The 20,798-nt window shown below is 39.8% G+C and overlaps 1 protein-coding gene across 1 annotated transcript in view; it reads left to right on the top strand.

The window, feature by feature from the left end:
• LOC124788347 (luciferin sulfotransferase-like) overlaps positions 1 to 20,798 on the top strand; it is a 379,183-nt gene that overhangs the window by 185,335 nt on the left and 173,050 nt on the right. The window contains exon 4 of the mRNA XM_047255607.1: positions 296 to 434. Within this exon, the coding sequence (XP_047111563.1) occupies positions 296 to 434 (139 nt within the window). The remainder of the gene's footprint in view (positions 1 to 295; positions 435 to 20,798) is intronic.

Genomic DNA, 20,798 nt, shown 5'->3' with positions numbered 1-20,798 from the left:
ACTTAAACTGTACCGTGTGATTAACGGTTCACTCAATGAACATTCGTCAACATGGCACAAACAACCTCATGAGTTGCTGTTTCCTTACATATAATAATATAGTACCTCACCTCAATACAGAAATTTTTTGTAATACTTGACTGTGTCTAGACCATTTTCAATAACCCTGTAGTGTGCAACGTCACAGAATTGAGACGATAATTTAACACATAGCCTAAACCGGTGGATTTTCTCAGAACACGACAGAAGAAAGAAAAGTTGTCTATATTTTACTGATTTATCCCCCTTCCTCTAGGTTCGTTGCAATCTCGCGATACACAGGACCGGACGGGGATACATTGCAGCGCTGTACCGACATGCCGTGCCCGCGGTTCATCAAGAGCCACCTGCCGTACGAGCTGCTGCCGCAACAGCTCTGGACCAAGAAGCCCAAGGTAAGAAATCATGTGGGCGAGTAGCTCCTCTCTGAACCATTCCGATAATCAACCCGATAAATGAGCCTTTAACTGGGTCATATTCCCTGATTATCTACATCTACACACAACTACATACACACTCCGGAAGCCATCTTACGGTGCATGGCACTATACCACTACTACCTTTTTCCTTTGTCTCAGAAGTAGAATAGGGACGTACGGTGCATGGCAGCGGGTACTCTATACCACTACTACTTTTTTTTTCCTTTCTCTCAGAAGTAGCATAGGGAAATCAAGTGTCTATATGCTTCCATACGAACACTAATTTCTCTTATCTTCTTGGTCCTTACGCGGAATGTACATTGGCGGCAATATAATTGTTCTGCAGTGAGCTTCAAATGATGGTTCCTGAAATTTCCTCAATAGTATTCCCCGAGAAGAACGTCGTCTTCTCTCCGGAGATTCCAATTGGAATTTCTGAAGCATCTTCATAATACTTGGATGTTGTTCGAAATGCTTCGATGTCTTTCTTTAATCCGCCTTGGTGCGGATCCCAAACGCTGTAACAGTACTCACGAATGGGTCGTATGAGTGTTATATATGCGGCCTCCTGTGTGTGCAGCGCCTTAGTAATACAATATCCGAACATTACGAAATTGTTATTCCTACTCATCTGCATTAACTTATATTTTTCTACATTTATACATAGCTGCCGTTCATCATAATTATCTACATTCGTGGATTAAGTTCATCGTCTTAGCTCCAACGTTTCCTCTACCGACCTACATCCCTTACCCCTTTGTGTATACATTGGAAAACTTTTCGTATTGCATTCTGTCTCCGTATTGCTTCCACTTCTGCTTAAATGTGTCGATTTTTTCAGTTATTCCAAACTTTTTATCTCACTTCTAATTTCATCATTCCACAGGCTACCTTCTAGTTCAGATCCTTTAACCAATTTCTGACGTCACTGTTCGATTTATGTCTTTCTTGTTTGCTAGCCAAGTCCCAGATCCGTAAATTAGCACTCGACCAGTAAGTGTTTTATAGAATTTCAGTTGCTTTTCTGCGGTTGTCCTTTTGTTTAGTATTCTTTTTATCGTTCTACAGGTACCCTGAAATTTTTCTGTCTTGTTCCTTATGTCTTTATCGTAATCAAAAGAAATTTCGCAGCCCCGGTAGTTAAACTGACCTACTTGCTCCATGATTTTGATTACCATCACTACTTTCGAGCGTATCTGTTGTTTCCCTCGGAATGCCATTAGTTGCTTTTCCATTGACCTTTTTAAATTATAATTTTGGCCAATTTCATTATTACAGTTCTTCTTCTGATGTGGCGATTATACTCTGGTTGTCAGCATACATTAATGTTTTTATATAATGGTCGCAACCTGGTTTTACTCCTTTGTTATTTCTTGTTGCCTCATTCCATTTTTTGATCATATCATTTATATATAAACTGAATAAAGTTGGAGAAATACTGCAATTCCTTATTTAGTTATAATGCCATTATTATTTAGTTTTCCCCCGTTTTTATTGAAAATTTAATTTGATTATATAAACTTCTTATAGCCCGTTTAAAGTGTGCAATTCCATTTTCTTGTACTATTGACCAAAGTTTTGTTTTGCTTCACCTGTAAAGTTCCTTGACATAGTAGATAAAAGCTATCTGCGTCTTATTATTAAATTATCCTCATTTACTTATCAAAGTAAATTTTCTATCATTGTTGTTCGTCCAAACCTAAATCCACTCTGGTCTTCAGTTAATATTGTTTTGGCTGTTGATGTTAAAATTTTGGAATGTACTTTATACCCAACTGTTAAAACACGTTCTCCCCTACAATTGTTACAGCCGTTTCGATCTCCTCTTTCTTTAAAAATTGAGTACATTTCCTATATTCTCTCTTTTTGTAGCATAAATTTAAGAAACGTAAAAATCTTAGTTTCAGGAGAATTCTGCAGTATTTTATTAACTCTCTGTTAATGGCATCAATACCAACTGCCTTTCTGTTGATCATTTTTTTCAAGCTTTTCCAATTTTTCTAATATTAGTACAATCCCACCATCATACATTTCCGCATCATACATTTTATAGTGTTTACTCATTGTTTTTCATTGACTGTTTTATTGTTTAATGTACCTATTTCTTGTCTATGTTTCAGTGGTTTTTGCGCAGTAGCTTGTTGTCTACCAATGGCATTTTGTAGATAAGTGTCGCAAGTTGCTCTATATGCAGGGTGGTCCATTGATCGTGACCGGGCCAAATATCTCACGAAATAAGCGTCAAACGAAAAAACTACAAAGAACGAAACTTGTCTAGCTTGAAGGATGGCGCTACGGTTGGCCCGCTAGATGACGCTGCCATAGGTCAAACGGATATCAACTGCGTTTTTTATAATAGAAACCCCCATTTTTTATTACATATTCGTGTAGTACGTAAAGAAATATGAATGTTTTAGTTGGACCACTTTTTTCGCTTTGTCATACATGGCGCTGTAATAGTCACAAACATATAGCTCACAATTTTAGACGAACAGTTGGTAACAGGTAGGTTTTTTAAATTAAAATACAGACTGTAGGTACGTTTGAACATTATATTTCGGTTGTTCTAATGTGATTCATGTACCTTTGTGAACTTATCATTTTTGAGAACGCATGCTGTTACAGCGTGATTACCTGTAAATACCACATTAATGCAATAAATGCTCAAAATGATGTCCGTCAACGTCAATGCATTTGGCAATACTTGTAACGACATTCCTCTCAACAGCGAGTAGTTCGCATTCCGTAATGTTCGCACATGCATTGACAATGCGCTGACGCATGTTGTCAGGCGTTGTCCGTGGATCACGATGGCAAATATCCTTCAGCTTTCCCCACAGCAAGAAATCCAAGGACGTCACATCCGGTGAACGTATGGGCCATGGTATGGTGCTTCGACGACCAATCCAGCAGTCATGAAATATGCTATTCAATACCGCTTCAACTGCACGTGAGCTATGTGCCGGACATCCATCATGTTGGAAGTACATCGCTATTCTGTCATGCAGTGAACCACCTTGTAGTAACATCGGTAGAACATTACGTACGAAATCAGCATACATAGCACCATTTAGATTGCCATCGATTATATGGGGGCCAATTATCCTTCCTCCCATAATGCCGCACCATATATTAACCCGCCAAGGTCGCTAATGTTCCACTTGTCGCAGCCATCGTGGATTTTCCGTTGCCCAATAGTGCATATTATGCCGGTTTACGTTACCGCTGTTGGTGAATGACGCTTCGTCGCTAAATAGAACGCGTGCAAAAAATCTGTCATCGTCCCGTAATTTCTCTTGTGCCCAGTGGCAGAACTGTACACGACGTTCAAAGTCGTCGCCATGCAATTCCTGGTGCATAGAAATATGGAACGGGTGCAATCGATGTTGATGTAGCATTCTGAACATCGACGTTTTCGCGATTCCCGATTCTCACGCAATTTGTCTGCTACTGATGTGCGGATTAGCTGCGACAGCAGCTAAAACACCTACTCGGGCATCATTTGTTGCAGGTCGTGGTTGACGTTTCGTATTTGCCTGAACACTTCCTGTTTTCTTAAATAACGTGACTATCCGGTGAACGGTCCGGACACTTGGATGATGTCGTCCAGGATCCCGAGCAGCATACATAGCACACACCCGTTGGGCATTTTGATCACAATAGTCATACATCAACACGATATCAACCTTTTCCGCAATTGGTAAACGGTCCATTTTAACACGGCTAATGTATCACGAAGCAAATACCGTCCACACTGGCGGAATGTTACGTGATACCACGTACTTATACGTTTGTGACTATTACAGCGCCATCTATCACAAAGCGAAAAAAGTGGTCTAACTAAAATATTCATATTTCTTTACATACTACACGAATGTGTAATAAAAATGGGGGTTTCTATTTTTAAAAAACACAGTTGATGTCCGTTTCATCTATGGCAGCACCATCTAGCGGCCAACCATAGCGCCATCTGGTTTCGCCCTTCAAGCTAGATGAGTTTCGTTCTTTGTAGTTTTTTCGTTTGATGCTTTCTTCACGAGATATTTGGCCCAGTCACTATCAATGGACCACCCTGAATATTTTCACATTCTCGTTTAGCAGTTGCTCTATTCCGATCATATTCTGGTCTTAATTCTGGAGTTTTTCCTTGCAGATATTTTAGGTATGCTTCCTGTTTCTCTTCAGGTTCGTGGTAACCCAAATGAATGATCCCAAGTCGTGGTACGCCTAACACTTCCAAAAGTTCACAGACCTCTGGTCTGAACAACACTCTCCACACACCGCAGCATAAATACCTCATTGGGTCGCGAACGTTTGTACTGCACTATTCACCTCCATGCACCTGCTCTCCATTTCCAGAGTTTTTTGGCCCACTGAAAATATGAATTTTATGACCCGCTGTGTGCCATTCCCTTTCACGAGGTGGCCAAACCACGACCCTTCGTACTGTACTATTCAGCTCCATTTGGCGGCTCGCCATTTCCGAGTATTTCTGGTTCACTGAAGAACGTAGATTTTGTGTTCCGCTATTTACCATTCCCCTTCGTGAGGTTACCCACCCCCGCTGTCCTTTGCATGCACTTACACTCGCAATGTTATCTCAGAAAGTGTTTGATATGGATTTGCAGTCACAAACTGCATAAACTCCTTTCGGGGCAGAAACCGAGATAAATTTACAGGAAAAGATTGTGAGACATACACGAGAACACCGCATATAAAACTAGATCTTTTTGTTCATAGTTCACACGTTCTAGGGCTATATTAATCATAGAAACAGGTCAAGCAGTGAAACTTCCTGGCAGATTAAAACTGTGTGCCCGACCGAGACTCGAACTCGGGACCTTTGCATTTCGCGGGCAAGTGCTCTACCATCTGAGCTACCGAAGCACGACTCACGCCCGGTACTCACAGCTGTACTTCTGCCACTATCTCGTCTCCTAGCTTCCAAACTTTACAGAAGTTCTCCTGCGAACCTAGCAGAACTAGCACTCCTGAAAGAAAGGTTCGCAGGGGCTCTTGCGTAACGCTGCTCGAACTCAAAAAAGGAAACCAACGGGGTACGAAGTCCTGTACGCTTTAATTAATCACTTCGTGGAAAGTTACTTGCAGAGTTCTCGTGAAAGCTGTAACTAAAATCCTTTCTTGGAAATTTATTTGCTATCGCAAATTTTCCTTTGCCTTTGCTTTCTACGCTTTTCACGAATATGCTACTGAACATTATCTTCACTTATTTGTGCGGAAAATAACATAAAAACTAAAAATGAAAATACATGCGCGTAGATACTTGGCCCAACAACCCTCAGATTACAGTTCTGTACAGTGCCAATCGTTCCCCGGAAACTGCAGTAATATACGTGGTTTATTCCTCGCCAGACCCGCACCAATCACCCGTTTTTAGCTCTTGGCCATCTGGAGATCCCATTTTCGTCACTTTAATTTCTGGTCAAGCCGCTCACACAGCAATAAATCTGGACGAAATTGGTGATGACGAAGAGGCTCCGTCTGTTTGTATGATAGGTTTCGACGGACACAGGCTTAGTAGAGTACTTTAAACACAAGTGAATAGGTTAACAGGTATTTTATTGTACGTTTTCTTCCCCGCGGTGAAGCGTAATTTTTCATGCTAAGATGCAGCTCAGCTTGTGTTAAACTGTCAAAGATTTTTAATCTCTTTCCACATCACCTTCTGTATGTGAACAATTTTTCACGCTTTTCTCCAACGGGCTTATCTGACATGTTTTGTGACTGTCATTTCAACTGATGTTGTTAAACATGCTGTTATGTTGTTTGTGTAAATCTTCTCTCCTGTGGAGTTCTATTACTTATTTTTATATCTATAAATCTGCATTTAAATAGAGTCTAAAGTAGTTATAAATTTATATAGAGATGTAATATGATTACGTTTTCCTTATATTGTCTTCGTGTTCTGCTTCCTCTTCACACACACACACACACTCACACACAGGTTGTTCTCTCAACGTTTAGTCTTAATGTTTTCTGGTATGTTCCCTTCACCTTTACCTACTCTTCACCTTAAATAGTTGTCTCACATGTGAACTACTGAAGATGACATTTACTCCGTTTTGCACCTTACTCTCTGTGTGTAATATACATTTCAAAGGTTTTCAACGGAACTGAAAACTCTTTCATGAAGATCATAAGAGTCGGATGATGGTCGTGTAAGCCTAAAACTGGTTGACTGAATACATAAAGAAATTAGTACCGTAAAATAAACCCATTTTTACGTTTTTCTTACATATATGCAAAGTTATCGTACCAAGTAGCGCCATATAACTCAATTAATATGATAGTGGTTGACCTTTCCATGCATGATAGTGCTTTCGTTATTGAGAACGCTGAGGTGTAATTGTATTTGTCACAAATAGAATGATTGAAATTATTGTCTGTGGACTAATTCAGGAGAGGGGTTTAAGAGAATTGCAAAGTTAGCAATTTTTGAGTCCTCTTTACCTTACAACGCCAAGGACATTGCAGAACTTTTCTTAAAACTGACCGTGTCATACGTTCTGCGGTAAATTGGACCCTCCTCGCCTGTTCGTTTATAGTATATACTATTCACAGCCTGTGGGTTCTTACGTGACAACAGATGTTATTTTGTATTCCTTTCTGTATCACGAGCATACCCTATGAAAATAGAGCACAAAAAACGAAAAGGCAAATAAGATCCCTAGAAGTACCAGTCCACTTATTCAAACGTTCCACTACGTTTATGCCCTGTTTACACAGCAGGCCAGAGAGGAAAACAAATTAAGGCTTTAACAGCTACGTATTGTAAATTTAAATGTACTTCAGTTTGCTGTACCCTGAATACACAGTAAGTTAATTATGCTGCAGACGAGGCAAACGCAGAAAGAAAACAGTCAGAAAAGAGATTGAATAAAGGAAGTTAAGCTACCTGCTTGGAAAATTCTTTATATAGCTTACCAGTCTGTTTGCTTTAATTCCAAAACAATTCATTGTTATTTATATACACTTGAAAGCACATTCATGCGCTTAGAAAATGCACTCCCTGTTTCGGTGAGAAAACGGCCAACGATATGTGTTTATGGACATCTTTCCAAATAGCAGGTAGTCTCTTTGGTACTCGAACCGGTTTCAACTTTCAGCAGCGATTTTTACCTATAGCACTTTCATATGGATTTTCTAATTAATAAATTTTTTTGTGAATGTAGATACGTAATTCTGCATGAAATACCTATTAGTACTCCTGACGATCTTTGAATTTCCGTGAAAGTCCTGCTTACTAACGTATGGGCACGGGAAAACATTAATTAAGGTTGTCATAAATCTGCAACATCCACTTTCAGTCTGTTGGTTACTCGTCGTTATGATTTCCACGGGACATACAGTCGTGTCTTGACAGTAATGATGCAGCTTTATCAGGCTCCGTTTCTCCTTCAGTCTTTAGTAATGCTAGAATTATGATTCTTTATCATTCTCGTAAGTACGAAGAAGTTCAATAACGGCAGTCTCCGTCTCTTTTTCTACAACATTACAGTAAAAGGCTTTGGTTCAAATGGCTCTGAGCACTATGGGACTTAACATCTGAGGTCATCAGTCCCCTAGAACTTGGAACTACTTAAACCTAACTAACCTAAGGACATCACACAGATCCAGGCCCCAGGCAGGATTCGAACCTGCGACCGTAACGGTCACGCGGTTCCAGACTGAAGCCCCTAGAACCGCACGGCCACACCGGCCGGCTTACAGTAAATACTTCGGTACAACACTGATGTTAGAAAGTCATGAGGCGCCGATATGCACGTATACACATGGCAGTAGCACTGCGTTTACAAGGTATAAAAGGGCAACGCATTTGCACAGCTATCATTTGTACTTACGTGATTCTTGCGAAAATGTATCCGACGTGATATGGACGGACGACTGGAATTAATAGATATTGAACGCGGAAACGTAGTTGGAGCGAGACTCATGGGAGATTCCATTTCGGAAATCGTTAGGGAATGCAATATACAGAGATCGACAGTGTCTAGAGTACGCCGAGAATAGCGGATTCCAGGCATTACATCTCACCACGGACAACGTAATGGCCGACGAACTTCACTTAACGACAGAGAGTAGCGACGTTTTCGTAGAGTTTTCAGTGCTAACAGACAAGCAACTACGCGGAAAACAACCGCAGATATCAATGTCGGGCATAGACGACAGTGTGGTGAAATCTGGCGACCAAAGCGAGCGCCTTTGCTACCACCACGACTTCTTCCTGCAGCACCTGCAGACCATATCTATTGAACCCTAGACGACTAGGAACACCGTGGCCTAGTCTGATGAGTCCCGCTTTCAGTTGGTAAGAGCTGATGGTAGGTTTCGAAATGTGACGCACACCCAACAAAACCGTGGACACGAGTTGTCAATAAAGCACTGTGCATACTGGTGGTGGCTCCATAATGGTGTGGGCTGTGTTTACGTGGAATGTACTGCTTCCTCAGGTCCAAATAGGCATTCTGGACATTTGGGACGAGTGATTCGGGCACCCAGATCGCCCGAGGTGATTCCTGTCGAATATTTATCGGATTGTCAGTTTGACTGATGACCTCGCTCTGCAAGGCACTTAGAATGACAGGTACATTAGCTACAGCATGAAAACACAAACACGTTAATAAACTCGAATATTTTTAAGTTTTGACCCCAAATTATGCCAGTAAAAATTTTCGTTTTGAGGAAGTCTTTCGGTGTATAGCATTGAAAACACAAATTCCCATCATGAATTTTGACATCGATTTTTGCAAAAATTAGGAAGTGTCTAACAAAAGCCAAAAAACGACTCTCTTTATTTTCGTACAGACTGTTCTTTAAAAATTTGATCAAAACCGGTGACCAACATGTCTCACCCCCTCCACCACCCCCGGTTGTATGCAAAATTAACTCTGCTGTGCGTAGTAAATGGTTTCACATACTTCAGTTACAAAAGTATATGCACTTCAGTACAATCATCTATACATTAGCTTGAAAGTAACACATACAAAACATTTTTTAACGACTCATTAAGCCATATGTGTAACCACTTGCACATTTCCTGAATTGAAACATGATGACGTTAAGCATTTGTTTAAGAAAAGAGATAAAGAAATACCATCAAATTTCCGTTCAATTTCACTTTTACCAGCATTCTCAAAAATTGTAGAGAAATTAGTATACAGTCGGCTTCTTAACCATCTGACAACAAATAGTATATTGTCCAAGTCTCAGATCGGATTTCTAAAGGGTTCTGATATTGTGAAGGCTGTTTACATATACAGCGAAAATGTATTTAATTCATTAGGCAAAAAATTACAAGCTACTGGTATATTTTGTCATCAGTCAAAGGCATTTGACTGTGTAAATCACAGTATCCCTCTAAGTAAATTAGAATATTACGGTGTAACAGGAAATGCTGCAAAATGATTCCATTCCTGGTTCTCCTAAAGGAAACAAAGGGTGTCATTAGGAAGAAGGCGGGACTTCAGCTATCATGTTCTATTCAACTGGGAACCAGTTACATGTAGCGGACCGTAAGGTTCCATCTTAGGGCCCTTGATTTTTCTGAGGTTTACAACGACCTATTATCAGCCACAGAACCAGATGCCAAGTTTGTAGATGATACGAAGATCGCAAGTATAGTCGTAGGCATATCGGTTAACGAAATTTTCATCGACTTCAATAAATGGCTTCTAGCCAATTTTGTCGTTAATCTTCGATAAACTTCGATATAACACAAGACATACTCAGACAGAAAAAGCGGACAAAAAGCGGACAGTGTTAAATTCTTGCTTGATAATAAATTCAACTGCGAGGAGCACACCACAGAACAGAAGCGCCTAAACAAGTCTCTGTTAGGAATACGTATGTTGTCAGACATAGTGTATATGCAGACGAAACGCCTGACGTACTATGCTTACTTTAATTCCATAACGTTATATGAGACTGTTCTTTGGGGTAACTCATCAAGCCAAGGTAATATTTCCGGGTACGAAAACATGTTCAAATGTGTGTGAATTCCTAAGGGACCAAACTGCGGAGGTCATCGGTCCCTAGACTTACACAGTACTTAAACTAACATACGCTAATAACAACACACACACCCTTGCCCGAGGGAGGACTCGAACGTCCGGCGGGAGGGGCCGTGCAATCCGTGCATGGCGCCTCAAACCGAACACATGTAATAAGTATCATTTGTGGAGTGAATTCAAGAACATCCTGCAGACGCCGGTTTAGAGAATTAAGGGTATTGACAACTGCTTCCCAATACATTTACTTCTTTGTGAAATTTGTCATTACAATACACCTCTCTTTCAAAGAAACAGTTCATGGAATCGATACTAGAAATGAGAATAAGCGTCACTCTCCCTTTGGCCCAAAAAGGTATCTGTTATTCAGGAACACACATTTTCAGTATCTTGGCAGCAGACATAAAAAGTTTAACTACCATTAAAATTCAGTTCAACAGGAGCCTAAGGGTTTACCGTGGCCAATTACTTCGACTCCATTGATGAATATCTTAGCAGAAACAGCTGATGTGTGTATGTTACCATTAATATAAAATAATACGAATATTTTTTATAATCAGACTTCTGACAAATTAAGTGCACTAACTCTGTCATTGTAAATAGGTGTTGAAAAATCATTCTACAGTTCAATGTTTCTTACCTCACAAACGCACTCATTCCACATCCATGACGATCATTCCACTTGGTATCTGTGGAAGGTTCATTAATATATTTGTTTTCTTTGTAAATATTTATCATGCATTCCTGTTCTTCTGACACGTTCTGTAATCTCGAAGATCTCCTCAATACGGATCATTGGATCGGAAAGTATATCTAATCTAATCTAATCTCATTCAGTATAAGAATGTAAGAACCGTAAGTCCTGCATGACATTTGTGGAAAGGTTAAACTTCCAAATTTGTTGTGAACATTAAAACATTATGCATCTGAATATAACATCTTTTAAATAATTTTACACAGATAATTTAATGCACTGGCTGTCTGACTATAATGCAACTGTATTACAAAAGGTACTTCTTTCTCTCGTGGTATAAATGCCCACTTAGGATTACACTGTACAGCAAGAGTCTTTCGAAAGTTTAACTTCGTTCCGAACAAATACTGAGTACCAGTTTCTTTAACGAAGTATGCTGGCAGTCTTGCTGTGAAAGCAGCGTTAATAGTCAGTTTATAAGCAGAGCAATTGTCCACTGCAACTTATATACGTTCTTGAATAGACTATGATGGAACTGATAGGGTACCCTCTAACTATAAAGGACTCGAAGTTTTACTTTTCTGTATACTACAACAACAACACTACAGAATAACCTACACCATGTAAAAAGGGTAACGAAATACAGTGCTTAGAGCTTGCCTTGGATGGACAAACTCGACAACTTTGTGCTCATTTAATAGTTGCACATAAATCTGGTTCCATTTTGTACATAGCACGGACTATTGGCATAGTCTTCTGCTCTTGGTACGACGTCATATGCTATTCCTTTTCTACCAGTTGTCCATGATAATGGTCGACGCTGGGCTGGTTATTATGTTTTAGGCGAATGCGCAACCATCTTTCGTATGCTCTAAAATTACTCTATCCTCAGATTTTCAAAAAACCACATCCCTGTGCCGAACACACGACTCTGTCCATTCGATCACTACGAACAATGAAACTTCCTGGCAGATTAAAACTGTGTGCCGGACCGAGACTCCAACTCGGGACCTTTGCCTTTCGCGGGCAAGTGCTCTACCAACTAAGCTACCCAAAGACGATTCACGCCCCATCCTCACAGCTTTACTTCTGCCAGTACCTCGTCTCCTACCTTCCGAGCACTTGCCCGCGAAAGGCAAAGGTCCGGAGTTCGAGTCTCGGTCCGGCACACAGTTTTAATCTGCCAGGAAGTTTCATATCAGCGCACACTCCGCTGCAGAGTGAAAATCTCATTCTGACTACGAACAATGTTTTACCTGTTACTTTCATAAAATATCTAGGATGAATTAAATTGGAACGACCACATAAACTAACCGCAGGAAAGACTGGTCCCAGACTGCGATTCGGAGCTCACAGAACCTCGTTCGAGCAAAGCTTGAAATTGCTCGTAAGCACCAGATAGGACTGTTAGAGAAAATAGAGGAAAACCTTGAACAGCAGCGCGTTTCGTTACAGGTTCATTTATTAAGCATGTAAGCGCCACGGAGATGATCAACCAAGTCCAGTGACACAAGAGAGGTGTTCTGCATCATTGTATCGTTTACTGTTAAAGTTCTGAGGGGGTGCGTTCATAGAAAAGTCAACAAATATAATGCTCCCTCCGACGCATATCTCGTGGAAAAACCATGAAAATAAAATCAGAGATTCGAGCCCACAAGAAGGTTTACCGTCAATCGTTCTTCCGGAAAACTTTTTACGGCTGGAACAGCAGAGGGTTGAAGTGGCAGTGGTACAAAAAATACCCTTTGCCAAACACCGCAAGGTATCTTGCGGAGTGTAGCTGTAAATGCTGATGTCGTTGTAGATGTTAGCAACAGTTGTACACTGAGCATCGTTCACACGTACGGCGACTTGCTACTACATACAGACTTACCTGCAGAAATAATGAATACAGATCATTGTTTATACTAGTACTGAGATCGTATCGCCCTGTAAACTGCTTGTGACTCACAGGCCATCTGCCGATTGACAAACAAATTTCCTTTTGAAGGGTGCAGTAACTTCCCACGTGGTCCCACGTCGCTGCAGCGTACCACATAAAAATTAATTTTAACTCTCCTCAGTGTAACATTTTATCAAAGAAGTACTCCATGGATTTTATACAGTAGTTTATAATACTCCACATTTTTACGCAACTCTACAGTCAGATGTCGTTGTTGTGGTCTTCAATCCAGAGACTGATTTGATGCAGCTCTCTATGCTACTCTATTCTGTGTAAGCTTCTTCATCTCCCAGTACCTACTGCAAACTACATCCTTCTGAATCTGATTAGTGTATTCATCTCTTGGTCTCCCTCTACGATTTTTACCCTCCACGCTGCCCTCCAATACTAAATTGGTGATCCCTTGATGCCTCAGAACATGTCCTACTGTAATATTGCTACATGAATTTTGCTATGCTGATATCGGTGCTAATTGACAATGAAAGTGGGTTAAAAGCCGTGATCTGTCTGGGGACGTTAACCGTGGATTACTGGGCAACTGTTTCATCAGATATTTAGTCTAGTTTTACCAAGCAGACTAACATTAATGATAATCTTTTAATAGTAATACAAAACCGGTAATATATATATATATATATATATATATATATATATATATATATATAAAGAGAATTTAAATAAAAAGAAAGAAATCAGTTTATATTTGGAAATTTATTTTAAGATTGTTCATTGAAATTTCAGCATATTATACGTGAGTTATAACTGAGCTGGTGCCTTATTTACGATTGAAAAATGTGAGATTGTAATCTTACGGAACACATAAAATATGGAGCCAAGATTGGGAGACTGCATACGACACTGCATTCATAAAATAACTCACGAAGAACATTGAAACATAAGCAAGAAGAAATTAACCACAACCAACAGATTCAGTTTTTATTCCCAAAGAAATTACGTTCATACCACAATCCTGTCCGTCATGTAATTACCACACACTGGTATACTAAATTCATATTAACTCTTTGTGAAGTCTTCGCAAAAAGAATAGCTGAGGGCTACTTTGATGATTACACCACATGCTCCACGTGGTCAATTTGGTTTACACAAAGCGTACAACTCCACAATAATTTTGATAATTAAAATACATTAGATCGAAAAGCAATTGACAAAAGCAAAACCTTGAACTGGTTACTAACGTCTTACTATTAACCTGATGGGTCAAACAGTTATATAAGCACGTGGTACTGGTCTCGCAAAGTACACTCCACGTGGGTTGAACATAAAGAAAAGCATAAAGAAAAGTTGCTATATTGTAAAATATTGTCCAGACGAGACGTTATAATCACACAAGCATTCACATTTAAGATTGATGAACTTAGTTAGAGTTACTGATTAACACGTGGTTCCACTTTACTCGCAAAGTAATGACAAACCAACTACCCCAAAATAATCTGAACTTCACACGAGAATTACACTACGCTGCAATTTAAGATAACCTTAGATATTTTAGAGCTAAACCCGAGATAAAGATGATTAAATTTTCAGTTAGGCTGAACTTAACAAATCCATTGTCCTATGGACTTAGCAGACACGCGCTTACCCGGAGATCTTACCACTTCAGACGCTCGCCACCGCCAGACTGCAACTGCCTACTGCCCAGCGTGCTTCCTGCAGGGTGGCTCACAAAGACCAACGGAAGTGGCCAGAGGGGCAGCTTCCTATACCAACATGACAACGGACGGACAGGACCATACTAAGGATAGAAACCCTTTGCTTTTAGGAAGCGTAGCTACCTGTTCCGACGTTGGTCCTACTGTTCTCTAGCAGACAGCCTTGTCTGCTACCCTCAAGCATGCAACTACAAACACATTTGATCATTCATCCTCTCACACAGAAGGGAAGGGGGATGACAGTATCTTATCATATACAGTATATAACAGAAAGCGGATGTAGGTTCCGTATGAGACTGTGTGACATGAATTACATATAAACTGTGTTTTAAAGTGTAGTAGTGTGTCAGATCGTTCTTGTTTGCGTGTAAAAGTAACACGTTCCACTACTCAGTCTTCTCCCAGATAGTCAGAAACGCCACAGTAAATTTAGAAGAGGAATTTATTCCATAAATGACAACAGATTTAAGAAATCAAACATGAAAGGAATCCAACAGAGACCTTTCATAACCCCAACGCTCCGGGAAAAGACTGTGCAGGGAATTTTCTGGCCATGCTAGGACATTCCCAAGCAGGCTTCTCACACCCTACTTAAACCAAAAGTGTAAAGAAAAGGCAAAAGGTCACCAGCTACTTGCTAAAACACAATAATTTCAACAAATCTTTAAAATCTACTAATTTCAAACAAAAAAAAAAAACACAATCTGTGACACCTATTTAAAAGATAGTGTAGACCTAATTCGGTCAGCAAGTAAAAACAATGGTTCCTGTGTCATTAATATGAAAACAATTTCTGGTTGTTACCCTTATGGAGTTCACCAGTATTTGCTCATTGCAAGAGCCAACTGATCACAGGCAAATTTATGACTGTTTATTAACAAGCAAAATTTATGAAAATAGCAAAGGTGCCACAGCAATTAAAAAAGAACATGAAATAACATCAGTATTATAAAGCAGAACATTACAATGCACAATCCGCAAAAGCAAAAATTGATAAGAAAAAAAAACATGTTTTACAAAGTGGTTATCGCAAAAAAAATTCTATATCTTATAAAACTAATAATTTGTAGAATTAACATAACTATGTGGCATTAATTTAATCACTCTACTATATTTCAGTTAGTTAGCAAACAATGAGCACTGTGTCATTATACTGAAAACACAATTAATTATGTGATTGTTACCCTTAAGGGGTTCCTCACACAAATATGCCCCATGCAAAGGCTAATCGATCACAGTCCAATGAGAATGAATAGCAATATGACTGATAAACTATGCAATGCCACATGAATGAATTTACGAAACAAAATAACACAAATCTAATACATCACACAAGAACAAACATTGATCAATAAAACAGTACACTAGTCAACATCTAAAAAAAAAAAAACACCAATAAATAAAACACCTTGCAAAATACAAGAGTCAAAGTCTAAAAAGAACAATAAATAGAACACCTGAAAAATACGAGAGTCAAAGTCTAAAAAAAATAATAAATAGAACACCTGCAAAATACAAGAGTCAAAGTCAAAAAAAAAAACAAAAATAGAACACCTGCAAAATACAAGAGTCAGTCTAATAAACACCAATAAATCGAATCCCTGCAAAACACACGAGTCAAAGTTTCTGTGACAGAAACACACGTATATGCATTGAACTAAGAACCGTATAATCACTGTTCACTGATACACTCACTAGTTCCACTGTTCCGAGGCACAGTATAAGGGGTGGGGGAGGGGGTGCGTCGCCGCAGCTGTCAGTAGGGATTTTTTGTCCATCTGTTGCGTGCAATCCCGCCGTCTCTGCCCTCTCATGAAGTTTCTCTTGGTGGTCTGTGTCACGTACATCTCTATTTGGTTCCATGTTTGTGTTGTCAAATTCGTGCGGTATCCTCGATTGACACGCCAGGTTGATATTCCTGGGCAAGGATGGCACTTAGTGGCTCTTCTTTTGTGCCACCCTTAGCGACCAGAGAACATCGAACCATGATTTACTGTCGCTTGACAGTAGGCATCCTTCAGGAAATGTTGATAGGCGTCGTTGAAGTCTGCCAGTTTCTCTGGACAGTACCTGTCAAAAGGCTCCACGACCCTTGTGTTGTTTCTCCGCGGCCGTCTCGTCACGGTCGCGTGCGTGTGGTGCGTTGCCAGCAGATGGATTTCCGCGCGGTGGACCGCTCGCCCATCTCAGGTCATCGCCTCGAGGAAGGGTCGCCCGGGGCGGCCGCCCATTAACTCCAGGTACAAGGGAAAGTGTTTGCCGCGTACCCTTCTTTTGTTGTCGGCCGCGCTCCCGAAGTGGCCCGGTTGACAGCGTGTCCTGCTGGGGAACCCGCCAGTTTACAACTAGTCCGGCTGCTCCCGCTGTCTCGTAAGAGTTTAGCCGGTTCGCTTTCACGTTCTCAACTGCATTCACAGAAAATTTTTTTATCGTAGTTATGTGATTACACAATGTCATACATAATACCGCTTAGTATTGTCTTTCACAATTTTTAAGAACAAACGTGAGACTTAATTTTTTTTTTTTTAAAAAATTAGATGAATCGACAATACAAAATAAAATTTAAATGACTTGACAATGTAAAAGAATAAAAATGAAATGACTTTACAATGTAAAAAAAAATGAGAATTAAATGAACTGACAATATAATATTTAAATCCACATCACTAATGTGGTTCACTTACGTTTTAATAAAGCAAGTGCTACTTACTAATTCACTAAAATGAATAGGATTATCCCTTGTGCAAGTATAGGTCAGGACAGCATAGGGTTTACATGTTATTTACACACACATACATGCACACCTGTTGTCTATTCTACAAACTAACTACCCATAAACATGCATTACTCAAAATTCTACTTCACTCCACTACTAGTTAAGCCAATAAGCTACTTCAATGTTATTTCAACACCGTGTATATACCACTACAACATTGTTCTAATTCGTCCTCTTCTTGACGCTCGCGGCATACGTCTTGTCACATGATAAATATGGAGAACTTTCCTTAAACATACACATTAAAAAGAACAATGGTTATTTACACGCCAAAACATTTATACCAGTTCGCACACCTGAAAAGAGACTCGCAATTATACATTTATCATACTCATATATTCACACATAAAACAGTAAGAAAATTTCACCTAAAATTACGTTATCACAACAATTAATCACGCAGATGACTCTGAGAAGGTTAAAAATATTTGCATTATACAGGTTATATTACATTTTCTTACCCATTTTGCTGCGATTTCGTTCCTTCTTTACGTTACCTTTCGCTTCCAAATCAGTTATTTCGCCTGTGGTGGTTATTCTGGATTCATTTCTCATGAATGGCAAAATTGTGGTCACCTCTATTCTGTAAAACAGTATCATCTTAACATATTGAACTTACAACAGACACAAAAGACCCGAGTCCTCCTGTAGTTTAAATGACAAATGTTTTGCTTTATCCTTATTACCTTAAACCAAGCTTTCCTTCGTTCCCATAATCAAAATTATTTAATCATCCTCTACCTTCAAGAGGGAAATTTCCTCAGTACAAATCACATAGGCTGCAGTGCATCCCGCACCAGCGAAAACAGTAAGCTGTAATGCTCACAGCATCAGCAAAACACATAAACGTCGCTTTTCTAGGACAAGTATTAACGCAGAATAATTTTTTTAGGCTTTGGCTCAACATCAGTGAAGACTACAAAAAGGATCCACATTTCCGTTCCATTCTCCATTTGCTGGAAAACTGCGCGTATTTGACTGCCACAATAATATTTCAGGGCGACGTAAATTACACAAACCACAATTCTTCTTTCACCTTGAAGGGAATCAATCTACTTACGAAATCCACAGACAGCACTTTCCGTACTCAGCTAAAAAGAACAAAAAAGACATATATCATCAATATTAACATATCATCGCATATTGGGAAGCCAATGGTTAAACAATCGTATTATCGCGTCCTGTTTTCAAGATTCCAGATTTACTCATTCCTTTCTCAGAGTTCTCCTGTCTTAAAATATTCATACAGCACGCTTACTATAGTAAGAGATCCTCATTTATACTGACAGATATAGAATAGTAATAGATAGATAGTAGCGCTGAAAGCAGAAAATCGGAAACAAGGCTACTAACAGCTGGGGACCTGGGTTTGCCAGACCCATAATACCCACAGATCGGATATTCCCCTGAGTTTTGCATTAATTCAACACAGATCTTGCTTCTCTCAGGAGCGGCTCTTTTCAATTTACACACACAAAAAAAAACAGCATTTCACTCGTTCATAAGGAAACCTTTTATCTTTACGTTTGAATCAAACTAAATCCTAATTGCACAAGGAAAGAAAACAAATTAACAACATCACTTCAATCAATCACATAAAAACATCATTATCATTAATTTTTACCAACATATTATTCAAAATGCATGTCACAAATTTAAACTAATCAATTCATTCTCTTCACCGTCCTCTCTACTCCCCACTGCCCTTTCTACTCAATGTATGGTTTTACGTTTGACACATGGTGTAGCCCTTTTGATTTCTTCGATCGAAGAGTTTCCACTTCTATGGCGTTTTCATGGGGAATCTTCCTTATCCGATACGGGCCGTTAAAGAGATTAAAAAATTTCTTGCAGACACCTGACCGTTTGTTAGACAGCTTGTGTGATCTGATAAGAACTTTTTGTCCTACATGAAACACTGTTTTTCTCACGTGTTTCTTATACGCCTTGACTCTGGCTTCTGCTGCACGCTTGATGTTGCGTAAAGCTAAGTCAACAATTGCGTTCCGGCGTAGTCTCGGCTCTAGTGGCCAAGGCACCACCTCTTTGATTTTGCTTGGGGGCTCCTTGTTTTTTAGCACAGTGATTGGCGGAAGCTTTGTTGACGTATTAGGCAACTCATTAATTATGTTCTGAAATCCTTTTAGGTGTATGTCCCACGATCGGTGATCACGACTGCAGTATAACCTACATAATTTTCCTAATTCACGCATAATACGCTCACTGGGGTTCGAGCTGGGGTGAAAGAGAGATATATATATAGGTTTAATTCTTTTTCTTCGAAGCATCCGCTGCCAGTATTGCGATCTAAATTGTGGTCCATTATCCGAGATAACCCTTTTCACGCTCCCAACTTCATGCAGAAACTGCTTTGCAAATGCAGTTGCCACTGCCCTTCCTGTGGCTCGCTTCAACGGAGTCAGACACACAAACTTGGAGGTTAGCTCTACCGCTACGAAAACATATGCAAAACCTGCTTTAGATCGTATTAGTGGCCCAAATAGATCCACGGCCGCGAGGTCACAAAGTTTGCTTGGTATTATCGGGTGCAATGATGCAGCATAAGTCACTGTGGCCGCCTTTGCTCGCTGACAAGGTCCGCACACTCTAAGTACACCACGAATACGCCGTAGCATGTTATTAAAATAGCATGTCTCTTTCAGTTTTTCACAACATTTCTGTGCTCCAAAGTGACCATAACTCAAATGTATGTACCATATAATTTTGTTTACGAGTTCCTCCGGAATCACCAACACCCATCTGGAGTCGTCCGGGGCTCGTTTCTTGAATAATATTCTATTGCGCACTAAGTAGTACTGGCGTATTCCTACATTCTCCTTGTCCTCCCACTTCTTCTTTATATCTTTCAATACTGCGTCCTTATCCTGTTCGTCCGCTATACTTCCTAAAGAGGTGGTAACAAAATTCTCGAACGCTACATTCTGTAAGTATAGGATGCTAAAATTATTTTCACCGAGTTCCCTTTCTTCTGTGTGAACCAAACCTATAGGAATGCGCGATAAAGCGTCAGCAATTACATTTTTCTGTCCAGGAATGTATTCTACAGTGAAGTTATATTCCTGTAGGTATAGTGCCCAGCGTCCTAGTCTCCCATGCGTGATTTTTGTGCTCATCAGAAATTGGAGTGCACGATGGTCAGTGTACACCTTGGTGGTCCTCCCAAATAAAAAATACCTAAATTTTGAGAATGCCCAAACTATCGCGAGTGC

Source organism: Schistocerca piceifrons, chromosome 3, assembly GCF_021461385.2.
Source record: "Schistocerca piceifrons isolate TAMUIC-IGC-003096 chromosome 3, iqSchPice1.1, whole genome shotgun sequence".
NCBI lineage: Eukaryota > Metazoa > Arthropoda > Insecta > Orthoptera > Acrididae > Schistocerca > Schistocerca piceifrons.
The sequence above is the reverse complement of the archived record's forward strand: the minus strand, read 5'-3'. Positions and strand labels throughout refer to the sequence as shown.